The 25017-nt window shown below is 64.3% G+C and overlaps 5 protein-coding genes across 6 annotated transcripts; 2 read left to right on the top strand and 3 right to left on the bottom strand.

Moving 5' to 3' along the window:
* Positions 1–4556: 4556 nt before the first annotated feature.
* USP39 (ubiquitin specific peptidase 39) lies at positions 4557–9894 on the bottom strand. Its single transcript, XM_040087595.2, is given in 13 exon segments — positions 4557–4880; positions 5001–5087; positions 5169–5304; positions 5781–6112; positions 6609–6676; positions 6750–6827; positions 6982–7207; positions 7725–7877; positions 8020–8156; positions 8697–8791; positions 8881–8950; positions 9575–9720; positions 9722–9894. Coding segments are annotated over 13 exon segments (1749 nt in total). The 3' UTR covers positions 4557–4832.
* Positions 9895–10031: 137 nt separating this feature from the next.
* On the top strand, positions 10032–11593 carry C28H2orf68 (chromosome 28 C2orf68 homolog). The gene is made up of 4 exons (XM_040087596.1): positions 10032–10215; positions 10360–10559; positions 10817–10965; positions 11370–11593. The coding sequence occupies exons 1-4, from the start codon at positions 10106–10108 to the stop codon at positions 11490–11492; spliced, it is 582 nt and encodes a 193-aa protein (XP_039943530.1). The 5' UTR covers positions 10032–10105; the 3' UTR covers positions 11493–11593.
* A 568-nt stretch (positions 11594–12161) lies between these two features.
* LOC120764119 (synaptobrevin-like protein 5) lies at positions 12162–16486 on the bottom strand. 2 transcript variants are annotated; one of them, XM_040087906.1, is made up of 3 exons: positions 16379–16486; positions 13853–13984; positions 12162–13193 (listed from the first exon to the last, which is right to left on the bottom strand). In XM_040087906.1, the coding sequence occupies exons 1-3, from the start codon at positions 16424–16426 to the stop codon at positions 12918–12920; spliced, it is 456 nt and encodes a 151-aa protein (XP_039943840.1). In that variant the 5' UTR covers positions 16427–16486; the 3' UTR covers positions 12162–12917. The 2 variants fall into 2 exon arrangements, with proteins under 2 accessions (XP_039943840.1, XP_039943841.1); XM_040087907.2 differs by lacking the exon at positions 16379–16486 and adding an exon at positions 14663–14706.
* On the bottom strand, positions 15466–17657 carry VAMP8 (vesicle associated membrane protein 8). The gene is made up of 2 exons (XM_040087908.2): positions 16353–17657; positions 15466–15674 (listed from the first exon to the last, which is right to left on the bottom strand). Exons 1-2 carry the CDS (start codon positions 16614–16616, stop codon positions 15531–15533), a joined length of 408 nt encoding a protein of 135 aa, XP_039943842.2. The 5' UTR covers positions 16617–17657; the 3' UTR covers positions 15466–15530.
* Positions 17658–18154: 497 nt separating this feature from the next.
* Positions 18155–24594, top strand: GGCX (gamma-glutamyl carboxylase). The gene is made up of 15 exons (XM_040087597.1): positions 18155–18170; positions 18259–18471; positions 19242–19400; positions 19619–19784; positions 20149–20227; positions 20290–20396; positions 20920–21083; positions 21353–21612; positions 21856–21987; positions 22435–22586; positions 22930–23099; positions 23385–23515; positions 23583–23730; positions 24141–24330; positions 24407–24594. Exons 1-15 carry the CDS (start codon positions 18155–18157, stop codon positions 24558–24560), a joined length of 2241 nt encoding a protein of 746 aa, XP_039943531.1. The 3' UTR covers positions 24561–24594.
* The last annotated feature ends 423 nt before the right edge of the window (positions 24595–25017 follow it).

Genomic DNA, 25017 nt, shown 5'->3' on the forward strand with positions numbered 1-25017 from the left:
TTACGAAAGAGAAGTGTGAGCTGGAATTGCTGCAGGAATGGTGAGGATGGAGATCCACGCTCCTGTGGGGAGTTGTGGAGGGTGAGAAGTTCCCCTTTTCTCCTGGGGCCTCCTTTTCTCCAGGCTGAGCCCCCCAAGCTCCCTCAGCCACACCCCTGAGCCCCCCGGGTGCTGTATTCCAGTGCTTTAGCTGTGATTTCCCAGGCCGGGCTGGGGCTTTGTCCCTTGTCCTGTCGCTGGGCTGTGCCAGGGCTCGGCTCTGGACCCCCGCGTGTCTGCAGAGCTGCCCGAGGGGGGCACGGGAGCTCTGGGGAGTGCGGGGTGACACCGTGACCTGGGCACAGGGCGTGGCATGGGGCGTTGGGGCACACACAGTGGCACAGGAGGTGGCAGAAGGACGTGGGGGGAGAAATACGGGGCAGCCAAGGGTGTGAGGGCGGCAGGGGGGTCCCCAGGGTGGCAGAGGGGCACGGGGTGGGGCTGTGCCGCCCTGGGCCCCGTCCCAGTGCCTCACCTGGCAAAGGTGCCCCCTCTGCGGCCCCACCCTCTGGCCGCGCCCGCACTCAGGGCTCTCGAGTGGGGTCAAGGTGGTGACCGGGGACATTCCGGGAACAGGAGCCGGGGGGGGACAGGGGGCCACACTCGGGGCTGGGGGCAGGGGCAGAACGTGGGGGATCTGGGTGTGGGGACGTGAGCTGGAGGGCACAGAGGGACGTGCGGGTACGGGAGAGGGGACGTGAGAACATCAGGGAATGTGCGGGGACTTGGGGGACACGGGAACAAGCGGGCGTTTGGAGATAGAGGGACGTTGGGGATTTTGGAGCGACGTGGCGGGGGGAACACAGGGGGATGTGAAAGAATGGGAACAGAGGGGCTGGGGAGGATTGGAGGGTGGTATGGAGGGACATGGGGGGGAATATTGGGGTGTGGGGCCGTGGTGACACAAAAGGGACATGGGAACACGCGGGTGTGGGGACACGGCAGAGAGGAGGGAGATGGTGATACGGTGGGAAGGATATGGGGGGTAGAGGTGATGTGGGGGGATCGGGGACAAGGGGGTGTGGGGACATGGGGATCCCAGTGTGAACCCCAAGGAGATGGTGGAACCTCAGTAGGGAACATAGGGACTGCAACGGGGGCTCAGTGGAGACATGGAGACATTAGAACGGATCCCTGCTGGGGACATGGGGCCCTGCAATGGGGACCCCAATCAGGACGTGGCTGTGGGGACACAGGGGCGTGGGGCCAGCACAGAGTGGCAGGGCGGGGGTGGCAGGCCCCGCAGTGTCCCCGTGGGTGTGACACACCTGTCCCCGTGCTCTGGCACGGTCCCAGCGGCCACATCCCGCCTGCAGGGCCTTAAGAGGCCGCGGGCTCAGCCCTGCCAGCACTGCCACGGCCCAGCCGCTGTCCCGGTCCTCGGCCCTGTCCCCGCCATGGCCCTGGCGCTGCAGCTGCTCCTCGCCCTGCTCGGAACCACCCCAGGTAGGCTCCTGCACCTCCACACCTGGGGGCAGCCCCTGAGCTGAGTGTGCCTGCAGGGCAGGGCACCTCCAGAGCTGGGTGCCCCCAAAGGTGGGTGCCCCCCTCAAGGACCCTGTGGTGAAGTGACGCTTGGTTGCCCTGGGCAAGGGGGAAAGGGGGCCCTTGGGTGGGGGTCTGGACCCTCTTGGGGTCTCAGGCTGGGATGGTGTATGGGGGGTGTCACTGGGGGAGGGGAGCCCTCCAGTGATGGAGGTGGAGGCGGGATGTGGTGTCAGGTCCCTTCCACCTGGGTCCCCCCATGACGGCAGGAGTGGAGTTTTAGGGGTGGTGTGTGTTTAGAGGTGGGGTCACAGTGTCAGGGGGCCCCTGGGATGGGGTATTGGAGTGGGAGGATTCACTGAGGGAGTCCCCCACACCCGGGAGCACCAAGAGGGCTGATGTTGGGATGGGGTGACTTGAGGGGGGTGTACTGGGGGGTCCTGGATTGCCAGGTCCCTCTGGCCGGGTGCTGACAGTGGCCACAGGTTTAGGGGCACCAGGGGGGGGCTGTGGGATGCCCCCCTCTGCCTGGTGCCAGGACTGGGTGACGGCGCTGCGCTGTGGGGCCCTGGGGCGCTGCCCCCACCTCATCCAGAGACATCCCGATATGGTGAGAGAACTCCCATGCTCCCATCACCCCTCTAATGTCCCTCCACCCTTCCCTCTGTCCCTGTGCCCCCCATATGTCCCCAAAACTCCACAGGGGTCCCAGTACTCATACCACAGTCCCACACCATGTCCACGTGCATCCTCCTTGGTTCCCATGTCCTCATTCCTCCACATCCCTACATCCCCATTCCCCCATATTCCTATGTCCCACATGCCCATGTCCCCGTGTCCCACTTCCCAACATCCCTGTGCCACAACATGCCCATGTCCTCATGCTCCCCATGTCCCCTGTTGTTGCCATTCCCCAATGCCAGACATCTCCGTATTCCCGGGTCCCCATGTCCTCATGTCCCCGCTGTCCTCTCCTGCAGGACATCTGTGCTGTGTGCCAGCGGCTCTTCGACTTCCTCCGCCAGGCCTCCAACCAATCAGCCGTGGAGGTGCCTGTGGGGATGGGGGACAGGTGCCACTGAGGGGGCCATGGGCACAGGTGTCACTGGGTGTCATGGTGGGTGCCAGCAAGTGCCACAACAGGAAGGTGCCACTGGGAGTGCCACTGTGGTTGATGAAGTGGTGGCAGCCACTGAGGGTGTCATGGCAGGTGCCATGGTCACAGATGCCACCATGGTGGCGTGTGCCTCCGTGGGTGCTGGCATGGTGGGTGTAGTGGTGGCAGATGTCAGCATTGCCGTGGCAGTGAGGTGACAGGATGGATGCCGTCATGTGTGCCATGGTCATAGGTGCCATGCCACAGGCACCACACATGGGCACCAGTGGTGGCCGGTGTGGCTGGAGTGTGGCGGTGATGGTGGTGAGTATGGCAGCGGTGGGTGTCACAGTGGGTGTCACTGTCAGTGCCCTGGCACAGGTGGTGCTAGATCAGGTGGTGGCGTTCTGTGCCCACGTCCCCCTGTCGTGGTTTGGGTGCTTGTTGATCACCTCCTCTAGCAGATTCAGAGGTGGGGCCACACAGCAAGGGGGCTTGGGGACGCAGGGACACACAAGCACACCAGGGCATCCGGGGACACCCCGGGGTGCTGGGACCTGGGGACACCCGGGTCACTCTGTGCTGCCTCGCAGAAGCCCTGGCAGGTCTGTGCCACGCTGAAGCTGTGTCGCCGAGAGCCCGGGGCCGCCCCGGTCGTGCCCATCCTTGAGGCGCCCGGCACCTACCTGCAGGTACGGGCCCATGGGGACAGCGGGGGCCGGGTGACGGCGGCTCCGTGGCCATCGGCACGGCCCCACGGTGCCGGGGGTGCACAGGCACGCAGCGACCCCAGCACCGAGCGCGGTGTCCCTCACCTCCCGCAGGGCTCCGGCGGGGCCGGGCTGTCCCCGGAGGCGCTGCCGCTGCCGCTGCCGCTGTGCTGGCTGTGCCGCAGGCTGGTGGCACGGGCCGAGGCCGCTGTCCCCGTGGGCTCGGTGGCCGCGGCGGTGGCCGGGCTGTGCCGGGCGCTGCCGCTGCCGCTGGCCGGGCCGTGCCAGTGCCTGGCCGAGCGCTACGCGGCCCTGGTGCTCGAGGGGCTGCTGGGCCGCCTGAGCCCGCGGCTGCTCTGCCGCCTGTTCCTCGCCTGCCGCAGCGGGGACAACTGGGACGAGGAGGACGTGGGGACTCTGCCACCGCCCTGGGTGCTGGAGGCCGTGGTGGTGCGGCTGGCAGAGTGCGTCAGTGAGGAGGTGAGGAGGAGCGGGGGGAATACGAGGGGGACACGAGGACGACAGCTGGGGACGATGGTCCCCAGGAGGTGACAGGGCTTACACAACACCGAGGGCATGCGTCCGGAGCGTCACAGTCCCCAGGAGCCATGCCGGGGACACAAATGCTGGTGCAGCCCCCAGGGGACACAGCTTGGTTGTCACAGTCCCATCACTCCTGGGGACACAATGAGGTCCCCAGTAAGTGCCACTCTCCCTCAAGAGAACAGTGCCAGTGCCCACAAGGCACAGCCCTGGGGAAGGGCCTTTGGCAGGCCCTGGGAGTGCCCCCACCCTTGGGGGGACCCCTCATCCCTGTGTCCCCTCCACAGGACTCCAAAAGTGTCCCTGTCCCTGTGCCGTCCCTGCCCCTGGGCCCCTGTGCCCTGGGCCCCATCTTCTGGTGCTCAGGCCCGAAGGCTGCCCAGCGCTGCCAGGTCAGTGGGGACATGGGGATGGGGGGGCTGCGACCCCCTGCACCTCCAACTGACCTCTGCGCCCCTTGCAGGCCCTGCAGCACTGCCAGGAGCACGTCTGGCTGTAGCAGGCACCAGGACACCCCAGCACTGCCCAATAAAGCTTGGATGCAGCTCTGCCTCAGTGTTTTAGGGTGTTTCAGGGTGTGATGGGGGCTTGGGGGGGGGTCACAGGGTGCTGGGAGGTGTCACGGGAAGCAGCAGAAACCACAAAGTCCCCCAAACCCAAAGAAGAGAAAAGGTGAAAATGAGTTACAAAAATAGTAGGTGGCATTTACTGCAACACACACCTCCAGGGGGACTGGGGGTGTCCCCAGACGGGTTCCCAGGTGGGTGCTCCCAGGAGTGTCTGGGTGTTCCCCTGGGGACCTCTGGGTGACCCCAGGGAGGATGGAGGTGTCCCCAGGTGGGGTATGGGTGTCCCTGCCAAGTCTCTGGGCGTCCATGAAGGAGCTTGGGGTGCTCAGGGTGCCCCTGAGGGGGAGCTGGGGGTGTCCCCAGGGGGGTTTCCAGGTGTCCCCAAGGGTCTCAGGCGCCTTGTTGGTTTGTCTCATCCTCCTCGCGTCGCTTCCAGATCTGCAGGAGAGCAGGAGGGAGTTGGGAGGGGCATAGGAGACATTCTGGGGATGGAAGGGGATGTTCAGGGAGGGGCACAGGACACCCTGGGGGTACCACCGCCCCCCTGCCCCACCTCACCTGGATGTAGGCCTCAGACAGGGTGATCATCTGGGGCAGGATGTCGGTCACCTGCAGGTCCTGCAGCTCGTACCACTTCCCTGTGCCCTGCCAGGACCCGGGAGGGGACGGGGTGACTCAAGTGGGTCCCCGTGGCCCCCCCAAGCCCCCTGAGGAAGGGGCACTCACATGGTGCAGCACGTGGATGCGGTAGGAGCCCTCCGAGGGCTTCCCATCGTGCACGATGTTGGCGATGAGGTCGTAGGTGGTGTGGGAGTGCGCGGCCTGCACCTCCTCCGACAGGTATTCCCGCAGATCCACATTCCTGGGGATCCCCTGCACCCTCAGCAGGGCACTGGCCACGAGGGACCCCCACAGCACTCACAAACACCTCCAAGTTGCTTCCAGGTTTTTCCTGGACTGTTGCAACCCGCGCCCCCACATGCCCTTGGATAGCTACATCCCCCTCCCAGATGCCCCCAGATACCCAGAAACGCCCCCCAAGTGCCTTCACACCCCTTTTTGATGCCTATAAACCATTCAAAGCCCTTCTGGATGCTTACAAAGCCCCCCACAGATGCCCACATACCACCCTAGATACATTCAAATCCCTGCAAACTTCAAATCCCCTGGCCCAGGTGCTTCCAAAGCCCCTCTAGGTGTTTCCAGCGCTGTAAACAACAGATGTTTACAACCCCCTTCAGATGCCTTCAACCCCCCCAGATACCCCAAATCTCCTCTTAGATGTTTTTAACCCTCTCCACAAGCTCTCAGCCCCCCAAGCCCCTCCTCCTGGCTCACGTGATGGGGAAGTTGACGATGGTGGGGTTCTTCTCCACGAAGAAGTTGTTCTTGGTGAAGCGCTTGATGCAGAAGATGAGGTAGGGGGGCAGGCGTGTCAGCTGGAAACGCTTCAGGAAGTTCTCCTTGTAGGTCTTGTACTCCTTCTCGGTGCTGCCATTGAACTTGGCCAGGATGCTGAACAGGGGCACTTGGGGGATGATGAGCTGCTCCTTCTCGTCCTTGTAGAGCGGCGCCGTGGGCAGGTCCAAGGTCAGGTACAGGAACGTGGACTCCACCATGCGCTCCTGGTACTCACTGTTCTGCAGCAGCTGAGCCTTCTCCTCCGCTGGCTGCAGGGCACCCACAGCACAGCTCTGATGGATCCATCACCCCCACTGGATCCATCAGCCCCACTGCCTAAAACCCCCCACTGGACCCTACCACCACTCATTTGACCTTGTCACCCCCACTGGACCCTAATACATCCCCACCCTACCCCGACACTCCCTATCCCTCATTTGACCCCATCACGCTCCTCGTTTGACCCAAACCCCCCGGTCAGATCCCATACACTTCTAATCCCCTAGCCCAGGTGCTCCATGATACCCAACCACCTCATCCACCACCTCCAACACCCCCCACCATTTCCAAACAGCCCCCCATCTCACTCCAACACTCCCCCCACTCCACCATGACACCCCTTTTTTCGACCCTGCCATTCCCATTGTATCCCAACTCCCCCAGTTCCCTAACTCCTGCTGCTGGATCCCATTGTTCTCTGGCACCCTACACTGCACCCCAACATCCTCCACTGCACCTCAACACCCCATTCCCCCCCAGTCCCACCAGGTCAGGGTGTGGCAGCTTCTTGGTGAAGATGCGCATGGAGCCCTGGAACACGTCGGTGACGATGGCTGGGGAGACAGCAGGAGCTCAGCAGGGGATCAGCAGCCCCCGAGGCCCCCCCCAGAACCTTCCCCCACTCACTCTTCTTCTTCCTTTTGGTGCCACCCAGTGCTGCGTGCAGCGCGTTCAGGAACCAGGACAGGAACTCCACCCCATCCCCTGGAACAGCAGAGCTGGAGCTGAGCCCGGATCCTGACTGCAGGGCTCCCAGACCCAGTGCTGCTTCCCAAACCTGGCCCTGCACCCCCAAATCCAGGTCCAGCTCTTCCCCTCACCCAGGTCTGTCCCCCAGCCCTGTCCCCCCACACCCCACCCTGCTTGGTGATCTGGAAGTTCTTCTTGCTGCAGAGCACCACAGCCTGGAGCATCTCATGGGGTGACACATGTGCCTTAAAATTCCGGGGGTTCCAGAGCTTCCTCATGAGCTCCCCAAAGCGCTGCACCAGCAGGAACATGATGTCCCCAGGCGGGCGCTGGATGCGCCGGTAGTTCTCCTCCTCCAGGAAGTAATTCCGCAGGGGCGGCACATTAGACAAGGCCTGGGGACAGAGCAGGGGGGATTCAGCCCTGGGACCCCCAGAGGGGTGACCTGGGAAGGTTTGGAGGCAATTATGCAAACCCTGCACCCTGCCATGGGCGTGAAGCCAGTCTGAGCTGGAAAGGATCCAGAGGTGCGCTTGATCCCTGTCAGCCCCACAGAGGGGGTTTGGGGAGAGTTATGGGGGGGCTTTTACCCTAAAAAGCCACCTGCACCCCCCAGGTGTAATGACTTTAGAAGAAAAGATGGGATACACTCTCAGGACCCCCAGAGAGGGATTTTAGGAGGATTTCAGAGGGGATTCAGCCCAGAACGAAGGCAGCATCCCCCAGGTGTGTATGCTGTGGGAAAAGAGGTGGGACTCATCCCCGAAACCCCCAGAGCAGGATTCTGGCTGGGTTTCACCCCCGAATGAAGCCTGAACACCCTCAGAGTGCACAACCCACAGGAGAAAAGGTCCCACAGTGATGTTTTGGCAGGGTTTCACCCCAAAAGGAGGCTTTTAACCCTGGTGTCACCTGGAGCACAGCGTTGGCGTAGTCGTTGGCCTTGATGTTGTTGAGCCCCACGATGCCAGGCAGGTACGTGGTGCCATCATAGGCCCGGGACAGCTTGGCCTGTTTGTCCAGGTGGGCAATGTGCTGGGCCGTGAAGGTGGGCTTGAGCACGTACTGTGGGAGGAGAGAGACCTCAGCACCGGGGGACCCCAACCCAAACTCCTCAGAGCTGGAGGAGATCCAAACTCAACCCCCCAGAACTGGGGACCCCAAATGTGCCCCCCAGAGCAGGGGTACCCCTGAAGGCACCCCGCACCGTGATGTCCTCGAGAGACGAGTCAATAATCTCGTAGTTGTCGGGCAGGCAGTAGAACTTGAGCGTGTGCAGGTTGAGGAACACGTGGTGGCTCAGCTGCACGCTGTGGATGTAGGCGTGGGACTTCAGCCCGCGGCCTGTGGGGACAGCACCGTCAGCGGGACACAGAGCACCAGGGCTGGGCACAGAGCAGCCATGGGAAGAGGGAGGGGGCACAGAAAGGATCCTCTGTCCCTTACGGGGGGTTGTGCCCCCTGGAGGGTCCCTCAGTTCCCCTAGCAACTGCCCTGTCCTTCAGTGTCTCCACTGTGTACCTCCTCAGACAACCTCTTTGTACCCCTTGACAGCACCCTATTCCCTGGCTGATCCCCGTCACCTTAGCAGGCAGAATCCCTGTTCCTGGGTGTCCCCACAGCGCTGGGGTATCCCGGCAACATCCCATATCCCTTGTGCTCCACCCCAGTCCCTGAATGTCCCCCTCATCACCACCCCTATCCCCTAGTGTGCCCTCACAACAGCACTGGCATGTCCTCCATGCCCCACTTCCAGCAGCATCCCAGTCCTTATGTGTGTCCTCCAGGGCAGCACATGAATCCTGGCTGTCCCCTGTGTGTCCCCCGGCAGTCCCTGGGTGTTCCCCACATCCCCACGCCCCCCAGCAGCCCCAGGGGTCTCACCCTGGAAGTACTTCCCACAGACAAGACAGGCATAGACATTGATGTGGGACAGGGAAATGGAGCAGAGCTTCTCAAAGTCGAAGTCCAGGACGCTCCTGGGAGGAGGGGGCAGTGTCACAGGGCTGTGGGGGAGTTCAGGGGACCCCTAGAGACAGGGGGATTCCAGAACTCCCCCATCACCCACTTGTTGATGGTGTCCAGGTAGGGGCAGTGCCGGCTGCGCTGGTCCTCGGGGTCGAAGCGCCCATAGCGCACTGGGGGACGGAGAGTGTTAACAAGCGGGGGCATAAGGACCCCAAAAGCACAAAGATGATGCTCCCTCAAGCCCCCCTCCATTACACCTCCCCAGGGCTAAGCCCCAGATCCCCCAGTGTCTCCAAACTCTGCCCAGAGCTGAGCTCAGGACACCCAGGATCAGTCCTGGTGATCCCCCGTCCCAGAATCCCCTCAGACACCCTACTCTCATTCCAGAATCCCTCTAGACACCCCATTCCCCATCCCTCCCCTCCCGGTTCCCCTCCATTCCCCAGCGCGTCCCTCCTCACACACCAGTCTCCTCCATCAGCTCACAGGACACCCCAGTTCCTCTGCACACCCACAGTCCTGTCCCCCCTGCCCCTGGTGTCCTCCGGGACAGCTCTGTGATCGCTCCCCTGCCGCCCCGGTGCCCCTTCATACCCCTAGCGCCCGATCCCCTCGACCTGATGCCTCCGCCACACCCTGGTATGTCCCCAAAAGCACCCCTGGGTCTCTCCACAACCACCCGGCTCCCCTACTCCAGTTCCCCGCTCCCCATCCCGGTGTCCCGGCCCCGCCTCAGTCCCCGCGGTCCCCCGTGTCCCCTCAACCCTTTGAAATCCGTTCCTCCCGATCCCCACCGGCGGGCTCGGGCTCAGGGTCGGAGTCTCCATCCGGCTCCCGCTCCCGCTTCACACGGACGGGTGCGGCGGAGGCGGCGGTGCCGGAGCCCCCCCAAGACGCCGGTGCCGGTGCCCGGTTCCCTCTTGACGCGCGCGAGATCCACCGGCAGCGCCTCCGCCGCCTCCCGCCGCGCGCGCTCCCGCTCCGCTTCCCGCCGGCCCCGAGACCGCTCGGCATCGGCGTCGCGGCGGCTGCGGGAGGAGCCCCGGGCGGAGGAGGCGGCGGAAGCCCCGCGGGGCTCCCGGGGGTCGCGGTCCCGCCTCCCGCGGCTCGACATGGCGGGCGCACTGGCGATGTGCGCATGCGCCGCGCAGGGACCGGGGAGGGCGACAAACCGTCTCTATGACTTTGCGCATGCGCGGCCGCCGGGGCGGGAAGAGGCGCTGCCGCGCCTGCGCACTGCGGCGCCCCATGTCGGCGCACGCGCCGGACCGGCGGGGCTCTTAAAGGCGCCGCGTCCCGTACCGACCCCCGCCCCCGGTATCGGGATGGAGGCGGCGACCGCAACGGCGGCCCCGGGCTGGCGGTGCCGGCCGGGGGGACGGCTGGATATGAGCCACGGCTTCGTGCGGCACATCCGCCGCAACCAGCTCGCCAGGTACCGGAACTGGCCCGGCCTCCCCGGCCACCCCCGGGGACCCTCGTCCCCGGGCCGGTTTGGCCCCGGTGCTCCCCGGTCCCATCCCCCCCCCACCCCGTAACTCCGATGTCCCGCCGGTAACGCGGCCCCTGGGGTGCCCAGGGACGCGTACGACCGCGCGGTGCGCCAGGCGCGGGGCCGAGCGCGGACGCGGCTGACCCCGACCCCGGCGCGGCCCCGGCGACCCGACCAGCAGGTGTACCGGCCCCACCGGGGTAGCGGTGAGCGGCACCCCGAGCGCGGGGACACCCGCGGGGCGTGGACGGGCGACCCCAAGAGGGGGTTGCGGAAGGGGGAGGGAAGTACCGGGATCGGGGGATGCGGGGGCTTCTGAGGGTGGGACCGGGGCGCATTCAGGGGTGGGGGGAGCCGAGGAGGTGGGTGGGGAAGGGGCGACACCCCAGGGTGGGTTGGGATTGGGGGGGGTTACCCGGGGGCGGGGGGACCTCCCGGGTGAGGAGGGACAAGGAGGGGACGGAGGGTGGGGACGGAGGCGGGCATGGGAGGCAGCCGGGGGGGCTGGCCTGGGGCGCCCTGGCAGCCCCCCCTGAGGGTGCAGATGCCGCAGGGGGGCCCGGGGGCGACGCCAGCGCGGGGCCGCCTCCCGACACCCGCGAGGCCTCCCCGGACCCCGCCCGCGGGCCGCGGCTCTTCTGCCTCGAGTACGAGGGCGACGACGGGCAGGTCACGGCCGTCATCGTGCACCAGGTGCGGCCCCTGGACCGCCGGGGCCTGGGGGGCGGAGGGGTGGGTGCTGCTGTGGGGCTGGGGATGAGGGGGGCGCGGGGGGTGAGGGCTCTGTGGTGCAGAGAGGGCCGCTCTGGGTGTGGGGGTGCGGTGGGTGCCCGTCGGATGGGGGGGAAGCCCTTGGGGCGGGGGGTGCTGCCACGGCACGGGAGTGGCGCAGGTCTCAGCTGCCATGGGACGCTGTTGGTGGGGGTCCCGAGGGACGAGGGACACGGCTCTGGGGCTCGGTGGGGGGCTGTGCCTGTGGGCTGTGTGGGGCGGTGGGTGCTGTAGGTGGGGGCCATGAGGTGCCGGGGGTGCCGTGGCGGGGCTCCGTGGGGCGCCGGCATCCGCGGCAGGCCCGGTGGGTGACGTCGGTGCCGCAGGGGGACAGCGCCGAGGAGGTGACACGCTGGGTGTGCGCCCGGAGCCCGCTGGAGCCCCCCCTGCGCAGGGCCCTTTGCCAGCGCGTGCAGGACGAGCTCAGCAAGCGCCGGGGCACCGGGTGACGCTGCCATCCCCAGCCCCCGGACACTGCCATCCCCATGGGACCGGTGCCACCCCGGGGACTGGTGCCATCCCCCCGGTGTCAATAAAGGTGCTGCGCGGCTCTGGTGTCTTTCGCTGCTTGGGGAAACTGAGGCACGGCACAGGGGTGGGGGAAGTGATGTGGCTTCTGGGTCCCCGAGTGTCACATTCCCACTTGTCCCCTTCAGCCCAGGCCATGGTGGCCACATGCAGTGATGCTGGTTGCCAGGTCTCCCTGGTCCCTCCCAGGTGCCACCATGTCCCTGGGGACCTCCAGCCCTCTCCCTGGAGACCCCATCCCCTCCTCAGGCACCATTGTGTCCCCAGGGTACTCTCTGCATCTCCCACCTTGGTGGTGGGGCCACAGCCTCCTCCTGCCCCCAGCCCAGGTTGGTGGCATCTCTGGGTGTCCCTAGGGTGGGTTGTAGGGTCTCCCCAGGGTGGGTTGTGGGAGTCCCTGAATCAGGGCCTTTTGTTATTGTAGGGTTACCCTGAAGATCACCCCACTGCTGTGTTTTTGTAGGGTCTCCCAGCAGCAAGACACAGAGGGGTTGTTATTGTAGGGTCTCCCCAGACAGGGTCCAGGATGTTTTCACAGAATCTCCCTGGAGCTGGTCCTGCTGATTTGTTTTTGTAAGGTCTCTCCAAACAAAAGTTAAAGTGTTTATTTCTCATAGGGTTTCCCCAGAAGAGGTCCAACATGTTTGTTATTGTAGGGTCTTCCCAGAGATCATCCTGATCCTTTGTTATGGTAGGGTCTCCCTGAAGTAAATTCTGATGTTTTATTAATTGTAGGGTCTCCCTGGAGGGTCTGTCACATTTGTTATTGTAAGATCTTCCTGGAAATCATCCTGTTGGTTTGGGGTTGTAGGGTCTCCCCCAAGCTGGTACCACTGCTCTGTTTTTGTAGGGTCTTCCAAAAGAGCTCTTGGTATTTATTTATTGTAGGGTCTCCCCAAAACAGATCCTGGTGTTTATTTATTGCAGGGTTTCCCTGAAGTAGGTCCCGCAGGCTCGGTTTCTGTGGGGTCCTAAACATACTCTGGTGTTTATTTATTTATTGTAGGGTCTTCTCAAGAGTTCATCTTGCTGGTTTATTATCATGCAGTATCTTCAAATCAGATTCTGGAGCCTTAGTTATTGTAAGGTCATCCCAAAACAGATCCTGCTATTTATTTATTATAGGGTCTCCCAGAAGTTCATCCTCCTGGTTTGTGATTGTAGGGTCTCCCCAAAGAGCTCCTGGTGCTTATTGTAGTGTTACCCTCTAATAGGTCTTGCTGGGTTTTTATTGTAGGGTCTCTTCAAAGCAGATCTTGGAGTTTATTTATTGTAGGTTCTCCTTGAAGATCATCCCAGTGATTGATTATTGTTGTTGTAGAGTCTCCCCAAGCAAGTCCTAGTGTTTATTTATCATGGCCCCCCCTCAGGCGTCCCCCCCGTTGCTCTGTCGTGGGTCCCTGCAGTGGGGTGGTGCTTGGGGGGGTGCTTGGTCCCCACCATGGGGTGGGGACAGTGCTGGTGACAGTCCCAGGGGATGACCGTGCCAGGGCCAGTGCCAGTGCCAGACCCAGGATAAAGAGGAGGAGGAGGCCAAGGCCAAGGGCCACCAGGTGCCACCGCTGATGTCTCCTGCGCTGGCGCCGTTTCACTGTCTGTGTGGTGCGGGTGAAGGCTTCACTCTGTGGGGACATAGAGGTGGACAGGAGACAGTCCCCCCAAGGGCCACAGAGGGGTTGGGGGGACCTATAGGGACGCCCCAACCCTTCTATGGCCCCGGAGTCTCTCCTCCCCAGGCCATACATCCCCACATTGTCCCCCAGCCCCTTTGTGTCCCCACAGGGGCCTCCAGGACTTTGGATCACCCTGGGGCTCTATGTCCCAACAGTCTGTCCCTCCTGGGGGTCTGTATGTTACCCCCACAGGGCTTGAGGTCCCTGGAGCAAGTCCAGCCCTGAGATTTATGGCCCCATAGTGTCCCCCAGGGCTCTGTGTGTATCTCATAGGGCTACATGTCCCTATACTATCTCTCCCCCAGGCTATATATTCCTATAATAGGTCCTCCCTGGGGCTTTATGCCTCTACAGTGTTGCCTGGGCTCCGTGTCCCCAGATTACATGTCCCCATAAAGCCCCACTGCCCCTCCTCCCGATCCACGTGTCCCTGCTGTCCCCCGCTTGTCGCAGGTGCTGGCCAGCTCCAGGTGTCCCTATAGTGCCATACCCCACCCTCGGGCCATGAGTGTCCCCAGGCCCCGGCCCGGCTCTGCAGCTTCCCCAGGTGTCCCCTCTAGTGCCACTCCCCCTGCGCCGTGTGTCCCGGCCTGTCTCCGCGGTCCCACCGCTTGTCGCAGGTCCTGGGCACGGCTCTGCAGCTGCTCCAGGTGCCCCTCCCGCTCCAGCGCCCGCGCCACGTTCTGTCGCATCAGCTCCGCCACCTCCTCGGCCTCGCGCTGGCACCGCACCAGCCCTGCCTGGGGACACGGGGGGACAACGTGGGGGATGCTGTGGGAACACTGGGGATACGGGGCGCTGCAGCGAAGGGACACCGTGGAGATGCAAGGACCATGGGGACGAAGGGACATGGGGATATCGGGACCATGGGGACACAGAGATGCCATGGGGACAGGCAGCGAAGACATGGGCATCACGAGGAAGGGGGACTGGGGGAACGTGGAGACACAAGAACCACGGGGATGGGCCATGTGGGGACCAAGGGACGTGAGGATCGTGGGGACTATGGAGACACAGGGGAACCGTGAGGAAACTACCACCGCGGGGACAAAGCCTGACCGCGGGGACAAGGGCACTGCAAGGGGGGGCACACAGGGTACAGGAAACCGTGGGGACGCGAGCATAGGGCCACCTGAGAACGGGGAGCGTGGGAGACACGAGCACTGCGGGGTCAGAGCACGGGGCACGGCGGGGGACACGCGCGACACGCGGGGCCGGAACATGCAGGGACACGGAAAATCCCGCACGGGTCCCACCCCCGGAGGCCGCGTCCCTCTTTTCAATAGGGAGAGCCCGGGGGCGCGGACCGGCACCGGCACGGGGGAATCCCGAGCCCGGCGGCTCCCGTGCCTCCGATCCCGGTCTGCCCCCTCGGAAAGCGAAAGCAAAAGCGACGGCAGCGGCGGCCCGGGACTCACCATGGTCCCGGTCCCGCGGGTGCCTGTCGCTACCGGTGCGCCCGTTCCTGTACCCGTCCCGCCTCGGGCCCCAGCGGCCGCCCCCGACGGGAGGGACCGCCCCCCTTCCCACCCTCGAGTGTCCACAGACCCGGGACACCCCTGCCTGCACCCTCCGGGACGGGGCTCCCCACGACCCCACACTCAACCCTCCCCAGCTGCCTGGTCCCCCGGGCTCCCCACGTCCCCAGAGAGCCCCCTGTTCCTACAGCTCCCCGGCCTCCCATGTCCCCAGGACCCCCAAACGTGCGTGTCTTGGGACTGCCCTGTCCCCGAGAAAAGGGGCCCCACAGCACCACACGTGTTGGTGTCCCCAAGACCCTGCAGATATGGGGCCACACCAGGACCCCCATGTCCGGGTGTCTGGGGTCCCCTCCATGTCCCTGGCCCTCCCCCTTCTCCCCCCGCCCCCCAGCCTCCAAGGGTGGCAGTGCAACCACAGTGTCCTTTGTCCCTCGGTGCCTGGCACAGCCTCTGGCGCCCTGGCACAGCACCCCCACCCCCCCCCGACGCATCCCCTCGTGCCTGTGTCCCCACATGTGTCCCTTTTGTGACCCCAGCTGAGTGTCCCTAAGTATAGACCCACATCCCTGGGGCCTGTCCCCCACTGTGTCCTCCCATGTCCCCATGCATATTCCTGTGTCCCTGTGCCTGTCCCCTCTGTGTCCCCCCATGTCCCTGTATCTCATCATGTCCATCTGCGTCCCCCATCATATCCCCACATGTCCCCCCACCACACACACACACACACACCCCCAAGTCTCGCTGGTTCTTCACCCCATCTGTATTTGGGCCCTGGGGTGGCCGTGTCTCTGTGGGGACAGTGGCTCTAGGTGGGGATGGTGCCAGTGGCCAGGAGGATGATGAGGATGAGGACAATGATGCCCACGAGGCCGAGGATGATGAGCAGCTTCATGTTCTTCCACCAGTAGCGCCGGGCCATCTTCTGGGACGTTGTGCGGAAGTGCTCTGACTGCAGGGACAGTGCTCAGAAACATGGGGACATCCCTGCCACCCCAGGGACAGCCCTCACACCCTGGGGACTGCCCACTACCACTCAGGACACTCAGCTGCTGCCCCAGAGACTACACTGCCAACTCAGGGACACCCATGCCATCACGGAGAACCTAAATCCCATGCATGGGACATCCCTTACCTGCTGGGAACACCTCTGTCACCTGAGGACCCCAACTGCTACCACAGGGACATCGGCTGAGATCCTGAGGACAGCCCTGCCACAGTGGGGACCTCAACAACCACCCTGGAGACAATCCTGCCCACCCTGGGGACTCCGACTGCAACCCTGGGGACCCTCACGGACATGCTAGGGACACCCCCTGCCAGCCAAGGGTCCCATACCATCCCGCTGGGTATCCTGCAGTGCCCTTAGGGACCCTGTTCTCCCTTGCAGATCTTGTGTTCCTTGACCTGGGGTTCCAGCCCCCACCCAGGGGACCCAGTGCCAACTCAGGAGCCCTGCACCACCTTGGGGGCTTTGGGACCACCTCACAGATACCGTGCCACCTTAGGGACCTTGGGTCACCTTCAGGGAGCTTTGTGCCCACCCTGGTGACCCCGTGCCCACCCTGGTGACCCTGTGCTCAATGTGGGTACCCTGTGCCCCCCCTCATGCCCCCTGTGCACCCCTCACCGTGGCCTCCAGGTCCTGGCTCTTACTGTGCAGCTGCTCCAGGTTCTCCCCCCGTGCCAGGATCCGCTCCACATTCTGTGTCATGATGGTGGTGACCCCCTGAACCTCCCGCTGCAGTGCCTGCACGCGCCCGGCGCCTGTTGTGGCATCTGTTGCGACATTCGGTGGGACCCCTTCCGGGAGCCCCGCCTGCAGCACAGGGCAGAGGTCAAGGGGCTTCTCCAGCACCCAACACGTATCCTGGACACTCTCATAACACCCCATAAACACCCCACAGCACCCTACAGACACCCCATGTATGCTCTGGGGCACGCGCAGCACCCTCGATGTACCCTGGGCACCCTACAAACACCCCAGGCAAAGGAACCCACCAAGCCTGCCATGGGCACGCCAGCATCCCATGGGTGCCCCATATACAACCCCTGAGCACTCCCCATAGCCCACGTACACCCTACAGGTACCTCAGAGGTGCTCCCACAGTACCCACAAAGCACCCCATGTCCACCCCAAGCACCCTATGTGCACCCTGGGCACCTCTCCAAGCACCCTCTAGGCACCTCAATGACATCCTATATGTATCTCAGACACCCCATACACACTCTAAAGAACCCCATAAGTGCCTTGAGTCCCCCACAGGCAGCCCATGCCCACCACAATCATTCGCTGAGCACCCCATGGGCATCCTGGGCACTTTCTCGAGCCCCTCGAGAGCCCCTACAAGTATCCCACACATTCCAACACCTCCAGCACCCCACAGGCACCCTCTGAGTACACTATGTGCTCCCCAGGCATGCATGTTCCCAGGCACTCTGCAGGCACAGTGTGGATCCCCCGAAAAGACCCCCTAAGCACCTTATGGGCACCCCAAGCACCTTCTGTGAACCCACCTGGCACCCTGTATGTACCCGCGGCACCCCGTGTGAACCTCAAAGCACGTCACAGGTGCTCCACGTCCACCCCAGCCACCCCACAGACACTTCCCCAGGCACCCTGTGGGTCCCTCGGACACACCCCCCGCATCCCATAGGCAACCCCTGGCACCCGGCCCCCCATACACAGCCCGGATACCTCAGAGGAACCCCGTAAGAACCCTATGGGCACCCCACGGCACGCTGGGCACTTCCTCAAGCACTCTGTGGGCACCCCAGACTCCCACACGTGCGCTGGAGACCCCAAAGGGAGCCCCTCGTCACCCTCCGGGCACCCCTCACCCGCTATGGACACCCCCTTGGCACTCCACAGACACCCAGGAACACCGCGGCTGCTTCCCCACGGACACCCACGGAGATCCTGCACATCCCGGCGCCCCCACAAGGACCCCCATATCCCTCCCCGGTGCTCCCCGTACCCCCTCCGGTAACCCCCCGTGCCCCTCGGCGCCCCGGCCCCACCATGGTCCGTCCGGCCCCGCTCGGCTCCGCTCCCGCGGCGGCCCCGGACCCGCCCCACCAGCCCGGGGCTTCCGGGAGCGGCGGCATCGCCGGGCCGGGGGCGGGCCGGGGGCGGGCCGGGACCGCCGCGGGGTCAGAGCGGGGGCACCGGGGCTGGGGGCGGGCCGGGGTCACGGTGGGGTCGGGAGTCACGGTGGGTCGGGGGTCGTGAGGAGCCGGGGGTGCCGGGGGTGGTCTCGGGGAGAACCGCGGGGTCCCGGAAAGCGCCGGGGGTCGCGGGGGCGGAGTCTGAGGGGAAGGGGGCGGGGTCTGACGGGGCGCGGTCCGATCGCTCCGCCCCTCTCGCAGCTGATTGGCTGTCACGGCCGTCACGTGCCGGGGCGGTGGGGCCGGGGCGGCGGGGTCGGGGCGATGGCGGCGGCGGCGGGTGCGGAGCGGTTCGGGCGGGGGCGCGGGACCCCCGGGGACCCCGGTGATCCCTGACCTGTGACCCCTGACCTGTGACCCCCCCACAGGTCCGGCGCGGCGGAGGCGGCCGGAGCGGGGGGAGGCGGCGGCGTCTCCTCCGAACCCCTCCGGGTCCCCCAAGTCCTCCGGTGCCGGCCCCGGGCTGGCGCGGCGGCTGCTGGGGTTCGAACTACGGGACCTGACGCGATGGCACCGCTTCGTCCGGCTGCTGCACCGGCCGCAGGACCCCGCCGCGCTCGGAGCTTTCCGCGCGGCCTTCGGTCAGCGGGGACGGGGCACCGGGGGAGCTCCGGGGGGCCGGAAGTGCTTGGAGGGGACGGGGCCCCCCGGGGGCTGGAGGGACCAAGGGGCTCTGAGGGGCACGGGGACCACAGGGCTCGGGGGCACCCGGACAAGGAGGCGGGGCACGGGGGGACACCGGGGGGACAGAAGGAGCAGGGACTGGAGGAGACCGGGGCGACGGGGAGGGCTCTGAGGGGGCTCTCAGGGTACGGGGAACACCCGGGCTGGGAGGACTCCGGCGGGGAGAAGGAGATCGTGCGCTTGGGGGGGGGCAGAGGGGCTTCGGGAGGGGAAGTGGGGAACAGGGGTAGTGGGGGCTGGAGGGTTGGAGTGGCTGCGAGGATCGGGGGGCTCTGGCGTGGCTGGAGGCACTCTGGGAGGGATGGGGAAGTTCTGGGAGAGTTCCTTGGGGATTCTGTGGGGGGGACAAGGAGGCTGGGCCTGTGAGGGCTCAGGGAATCCAGGGGTTCCGGGGGCACTGGGACTTTAGGGGGCTTCAGGGCCTTGGGGAGAGGGGCTGAGATCCGGGGGATTCCCAAATCCGAGGGCGGGCCGGCAATGTCCAGCCGTGACACGTCAGCACCGGAGTAAAGGTTGGGCAATGGCCTGAGTGGGTGGAGGGGTCAGTGCCCGCCCGGACGCTCGGGGCTCCCTGAGGCTGAATGGGGGGAACGCGGCCACTGACCGATGGACACCTGGGCCCCCCCCCGGCCCGGTGGGGTCACTGACCCTCCTTCATCCTCCGCAGGACTGCTAATGGCCCTGGATGTGCCACAGGAGCGAGGCCTGGGGCATCTGGACCAGCGATACCTGGACGGGCTGGAGGTGTGTCGCTTCCCACTGCTGCCCTTCCTGCATCCCCTGCCCCTGGACTGGATGTACCTGCTCTACACCATCATGTTCCTGGGTACGGACGGGGATGGGGCCAGGGAGGAGTGGGACAGGTAGGGGCTGGCGCTGGGGCAGGAACCGGGGTGGGATGTGGGCAGGAATCACGGTGGGGACTGGCACTGGGGTGGGAATGGGTCCTGGGATGGACACTGGGACTGGAAGGGGAGATGAAGGGAGGCTGGGGACAAGCACCAAGAGGGGACAGGGGATACACCAGGGGTCCTGTGCCCACAGGAGCCTTGGGCATCATGCTGGGGTGCTTCTACCGGCTGAGCTGCGTCGCGTTCCTGTGCCCGTACTGGTACCTGCTGCTGCTGGACAAAACCTCCTGGAACAACCACTCCTACCTCTATGGGCTGCTGGGCTTCCAGCTGGCACTGCTGGGCGCCGACCGCTACGGGTGGGCACTGGAGGGGCTGCAGGGACCCTCAAAGCACTGGGAGCCTTTGGGGACACAAGGGAACATGGGTGGCTCTGGAGCTCTTCAAGTCAGTAGGGGCAGCAGGGTGGTGATACAGAGCTGGGGTTCCCATGGGGTGGCAGAGATTTTGGGGTCCCTTATGGTATGGTGTCCCCTGCAGGTGGCACAGGTCCTGGAGTCCCCACGGTGCTGTGTCCCCAGGAGACGTCCTGTGGCACTGTGTACCCACCTGGTGTCACCCCTGGCACTCTGTCCCCATCGTGTCCCCATCAGGCAGTGACACATGTCCCCACGGCTCTGGCAATGGGCCGACAGTGGCCTTGTCCCTGCCATGTCCCTGCAGGTCCGTGGATGGGCTCTTTCGTCCCCAGAAGCGGAATGCCCACGTCCCGCTGTGGAACTATGCCCTGCTGCGTGCCCAGGTGGGTGTCCCTGCCCCAGGACCCCCTAGGGTCCCCTGGACTCTCTGACCCTGTCCTCGCAGGTGTTCATCGTGTACTTCATCGCGGGGCTGAAGAAGCTGGACGCCGACTGGGTCGGGGGGTTCTCCATGGGGACCCTCGCCCGGCACTGGCTCTTTGCACCTTTCAGGTCAGGGAGGAAGAGGGGTGAGGAGGTGGATGAGCGTGAGGAGGGGGACAGTGGAATGGTGGAGATGGGATGAGGATGGTGAAGGGTGGTTTGGGGTGAGGATGAGGAGGGTGAAGAGGGTTGATGAGGGTGCAGTGGAACTGGGGGCGTCCAAGGTGAGGATGAGGAGGGGGTGATGGGGTGATAGGAATGGAGCACAGTGAGGAGGGTGAGAGGGATGATAGGGGAGGGGATGAGGATGAATGCAGAGCTGGGATGGGTTGGGACTGTGATGGGATGAGGAAGGTTATGGGTGCTGGGGGATAAGGTTAAGGAAGTTTGATGGGGATCGAGAAGGGGGATGATGGGGAAGGGAGCGGGACTGGGGTGAGGAAGGGTACAGAGGGTTGGGTTTGGGCTGAGGAATGTGACAGACAGGAGGAGGAAGGTGAGGGAGATGATGGGATGGGGCTGAGAAGGGGGCAGGATGAGGCTGAGCACAGTGCTGGGGTGAGGCCGATGCCAAGAAAGGCTCTGTGGCCAGGCTGGTGCTGTCTGAGGAGCTGACCAGCCGGCTGGTGGTGCACGGAGGGGGCCTGGTGCTCGACCTCTCTGCTGGCTTCTTGCTCTTCTTCGATGCCACACGGACCCTTGCCCTTGTCTTCGTCACCTACTTCCACTGCATGAACTCCCAGCTCTTCAGCATCGGTGAGGGGGGGGACATTGCACCCCCAGTATGCCCAGGGCAGCCCTAGAGCATCTCCAGCCAGGACATGGGACCCCTGGGTACCCCCAAATACTCCCAACCGGGGCAAGCTCCCTGCTCCATGGCCCCCAAAACCCCCCACCCAATCCCGAACAGGGGTGCCCAGACACTCTAAAACATCCTGGCCCTGTGCAGGGACCCCCCCAAATCCCAGACAGGGGCACCCCCCACCCCTGGGTGCAGTGGGGGTCCCTAAGTGTCCTCAACCCAGGCATGTTCTCCTACACCATGCTGGCCACCAACGGGCTCTTCTGCCGCCCCGAGTGGCCACGGGGGCTGCTGGCCCGCTGCCCCCTGTGGCTGCAGGGGTGGCTCCCCAGCACAAAGCCCCCCCAGCCCAGCCCCGACTGCCACTACGGATGCCAGGGGGCACAGGGGGGCATTCGGCCTCGCCAGCACTTGGCCGCAGCCTTCACCATCCTCTACGTGCTGGAGCAGCTCTTCCTGCCCTACTCCCACTTCATCACCCAGGTGGGCATAAGGGGGAGGGACTGGGGAGATGGTTTCGGGACAAGGGGGTGGTCTGAGAAGAGTAAGAAGGAGTTTGGGAGACACGGAGAGGGGGTTGGGGGATGTGGAGGGCATTTGAGCGCACATAGGGGGCAGTTAAGCGGGTGGGGGGGCATTTAGGTGGTAGGTAGGGAGTCCCTGTCCCCTCCTTGTCCCCAGGGGTGGGGCACCCCTGTGGTCTGTGACCTCCCCATGTCTCCCCAGGGCTACAACAACTGGACCAATGGGCTTTACGGCTACTCCTGGGACATGATGGTGCACTCCCGCTTCCACCAGCACGTCAAAATCACCTACAGGGATGGGCTCACCGGGGAGGTGGGGTACCTGAAACCAGGGGTGAGTAAGCCCTGGAGGCACCTGAGACTCAGCTGAGCTGGGCCCAGGGATGCAGAAGGATGGGGGGGCTCTGATCAGTTTAGAGAACCTCAGTGTTTTGAGCCAACACCTGCTGGGCCTCAGTGTCCCCAATCCCTCATTTTCTTGCCATGTCTCAGTTTCCCCCTGGTGACCCCCCCCCACCCCAAATCACTCCCAAATACAGGGACTTCCCCCCCATGGGCCTCAGTTTCCTTCATTCCTCATTTTCCCCATATGCCTCCATTTTCCCCCACATTTCCCCATCACCTCCCACTCATGGAACAACCCCTGTACGTCATTTTTCCCTGGTCCTCATTTTCCCCCCCATCCCTCGTTTCCCCTATCCCTCATTCATCTGTGCCTCAGTTTCCCTATCCCTCATTCCCCAATGCCCCTGTCCCCCTGCCTCACACCAGCTCCCCGCAGGTGTTCACGCAGAGCCGCCGCTGGCGGGACCACGCCGACATGCTCAAGCAGTACTCAACCTGCCTGAGCCAGCTCCTGCCACGCTACAACGTCACCCAGCCCCAGATCTATTTCGACGTCTGGGTGTCCATCAACGAGCGCTTCCAGCAGAGGTGGGATGGGGGGATGGGGGCTGTGGGGGCAAGGGGCCTGGGGGGACCTGGGGGTGGGTGTGGGGTGACAGCTGTGGGTGCTGCTGCTGCTGGAGCTGGTGCTTTCCTGGTTAGGGAGGACACGGTTTGGGGGAACACGTTTTGGGGGAACACAGGGACATGTACGGGTGCTGGTGGCTTGTCCTCACAGGCTGGTGGAGCCACAGGTGAACCTGTTGTGGTCCCCATGGACCCTGTCTGGTCTTATGGTTCCCCATGCTATGGGCACCGTCACTTCCAGCACGGGTTTGAGGGCACACACAGGATTTGGGTGCTGCGAGGTCTTGATACCTTGTCCCATCAGACTTGTGGACCCCCGGGTGGACCTGGTCCGTGCCCCATGGTCCCCATGGACCCCCACGCCTTGGCTGCTCCCACTGCTTATGGATCTCTCTCCGTGGCGCCAGCGGCTGCAGGAGTTGGAGGCGCAGCTGGATGGACACACAGATGCCGTGTTCATCGCAGACTTCCCTGGTGTGACCCAGGGGGGTCCTGGGGCTGGGGTACAGGGGTTATAGGGCAGGGAGAGGGGTCAGTGGTGGGTACAAGGAACAACGGGTCCTAGGGATTCAGGGGTTGGGTATAAGGCATGGGGGAATCCTGAGGCTGAGGGGGTGTTTTGGAGTACCGGGAGGTCACTGCACTCAGGGGGAAGGGTGGAGAACATGGGGGGTACCTGAGGGCTTGGAGGGATGTGGATCAGGGCATAGAGGGGTCCTGGGGGTTTGGGATGGGGGGACAGAGCCAGCTGTGTTTTAGGCCTGCACTTGGAGAACTTTGTGAGCGAAGACCTGGGGAACACGAGCCTGCGGGTGCTGCGGGGGAAGGTGCTGGTGGAGCTGGTGGAGCAGCAGCAGAACCACTCACTGGAGGAGGGTGAGGGGATGCAGGTGAGGCTTGGAGGGACCCTGGGGGGCTTGGGGATACCTGGGGGTGCTGACACTCCTGTTTCCCCAGCTGCCAGCAGGGCAGTACCACAAGGTGCACACAGTGTCCCCGGAGCCCTCGTGCTACATGTACCTGTACGTGAACACCACAGCTCTGGAGCTGGAGCAGAACCTGACACGGCTGCAGGAGCTGCGGGAGCGCGTGCGCAACGGCACTGGTGAGGCGGGGGGGACACCCAAAGGCTGAACACCTCATCCCTGGACACCCTAGAGCCCCTCAGACCTGGGAATCTCAAAATCCTTGACACCTTGATTCCTGGGACCCCAAAATCCCCATCACCTCACCCCCTGGGTAGCACTGGGGGACCCCAAAAGCTCCATCAACTCAGCCCCTGGTGAGCTGAGGTGATCATGGAAGACCCCAGTTGCTGTCACTGGGTGGGGGGGACAGCAGGGGACCCAAATTCCAGTCCCTTAGTTCTCTGATGAGTAATAGGATGGGAGGATGACGGGGACACCCAGTCCCTGTCACTCGGGTGGGAAGATCACAGCAACATCCCCAGTTCCCATCACCGGACTGGGGGGGGATCATGGAGACCCCAAAACCCCCATCACCTTCACCCCCCAGAAGAGTCCCCGCTGCCCCCCGAGCTGCGTCCCATCCTGGGGGAGCCCCTGCCCGCGGGGGTCCCACTGGACCCAGTGGTGTCACTGTTCCTGCGGCGGGAGCAGCGCGAGCAGCGGCGCGAGCGGGAATCCAGCCTGGCCCAGCGCTTCCAGCGCTTCCTCCGCAAGAAGTTCTTCATCTTCCGCCGCAGGTCAGTCCCAAAGCCCCTTTGTCCCCCGTTGCCCCTGTGCCCACCGTGCCCCTATTGCCCACCCTTGTCCCTGCAGTGCCCTGATGACGCTGATTGCACTGCGGAACCTGGCACTGGGCCGCCCGTCCCCAGAGCGCCTGGCACAGGAGGTGACTTTCGCCAACTGGCGCGGGGAGGAGGAGGCTTGGCTTGAGAGCCCTGGGGGGGCCCAGAGGGGACCTGAGCTCTGAACACCCCAAATAAATGCTGTTTTTAAGCCAGAAACCCTCCCGTGCCTCAGTTTCCCCCTGCTCCCCAGACTTCCCAGCAAACGGCCCCCCTGCCCGGTGTGTTCCTCACCCACTGGACTCATTTCCCTCCATCCCACTTTCCCTCCCATCCCTCAGCTCCCCCTGTGCCCCAGCTCCCCAGCCACATTCCCGATTCATCCATCCCAGTCTCCACTGTAGCCCAGTTCCCCCTCACACCCCACTTTCCCCCCTATTTCCCATATCTCTTTCCCCATTCCTCAGTATTTCCCCAACCTCCCTCAGAGCTGTTGCCCCAATACTCATTCCTGCCTTGTACTCCAGTTCCACCCCCCGTTTCCCCCATCTCAAGGACCCTGTGCCTTAGTTTCCCTGGTCTGTTCCCCCCACACACTTTCTCCCCTGTCTACTTCCCCATGTCCCACTTTCCCTTGTACCC

The sequence above is a fragment of the Hirundo rustica genome, chromosome 28 (genome assembly GCF_015227805.2).
Source record: "Hirundo rustica isolate bHirRus1 chromosome 28, bHirRus1.pri.v3, whole genome shotgun sequence".
Taxonomy (NCBI): Eukaryota; Metazoa; Chordata; class Aves; order Passeriformes; family Hirundinidae; genus Hirundo; species Hirundo rustica.

Bases quoted from the DNA above. Each gene is read 5' to 3' on its own strand.
- C28H2orf68 (XM_040087596.1), top strand. From the start codon at position 10,106: ATGGAGGCGGCGACCGCAACGGCGGCCCCGGGCTGGCGGTGCCGGCCG. The intron at 10,216-10,359 runs GTACCGGAACTG...TGGGGTGCCCAG, and splicing joins CGCCGCAACCAGCTCGCCAG to GGACGCGTACGACCGCGCGG. The intron at 10,560-10,816 runs GTACCGGGATCG...CTGAGGGTGCAG, and splicing joins GTTGCGGAAGGGGGAGGGAA to ATGCCGCAGGGGGGCCCGGG.
- LOC120764119 (XM_040087906.1), bottom strand. From the start codon at position 16,426: ATGTGGAGCGGATCCTGGCACGGGGGGAGAACCTGGAGCAGCTGCACA. The intron at 13,985-16,378 runs GTAAGAGCCAGG...CCGTGTCCCCAG, and splicing joins GAACCTGGAGCAGCTGCACA to GCAGGGCTGGTGCGGTGCCA. The intron at 13,194-13,852 runs GTGGGACCGCGG...ATGTCCCCACAG, and splicing joins CCCAGGACCTGCGACAAGCG to AGTGAAGCCTTCACCCGCAC.
- VAMP8 (XM_040087908.2), bottom strand. From the start codon at position 16,616: ATGGGGTGTTATGAGAGTGTCCAGGATACGTGTTGGGTGCTGGAGAAG. The intron at 15,675-16,352 runs GTGAGGGGTGCA...CTGTCCCTGCAG, and splicing joins GCCAGGACCTGGAGGCCACG to TCAGAGCACTTCCGCACAAC.
- GGCX (XM_040087597.1), top strand. The intron at 22,587-22,929 runs GTGGGATGGGGG...TTGTCCCATCAG, and splicing joins AACGAGCGCTTCCAGCAGAG to ACTTGTGGACCCCCGGGTGG. The intron at 23,731-24,140 runs GTGAGGCGGGGG...TTCACCCCCCAG, and splicing joins GCGCGTGCGCAACGGCACTG to AAGAGTCCCCGCTGCCCCCC.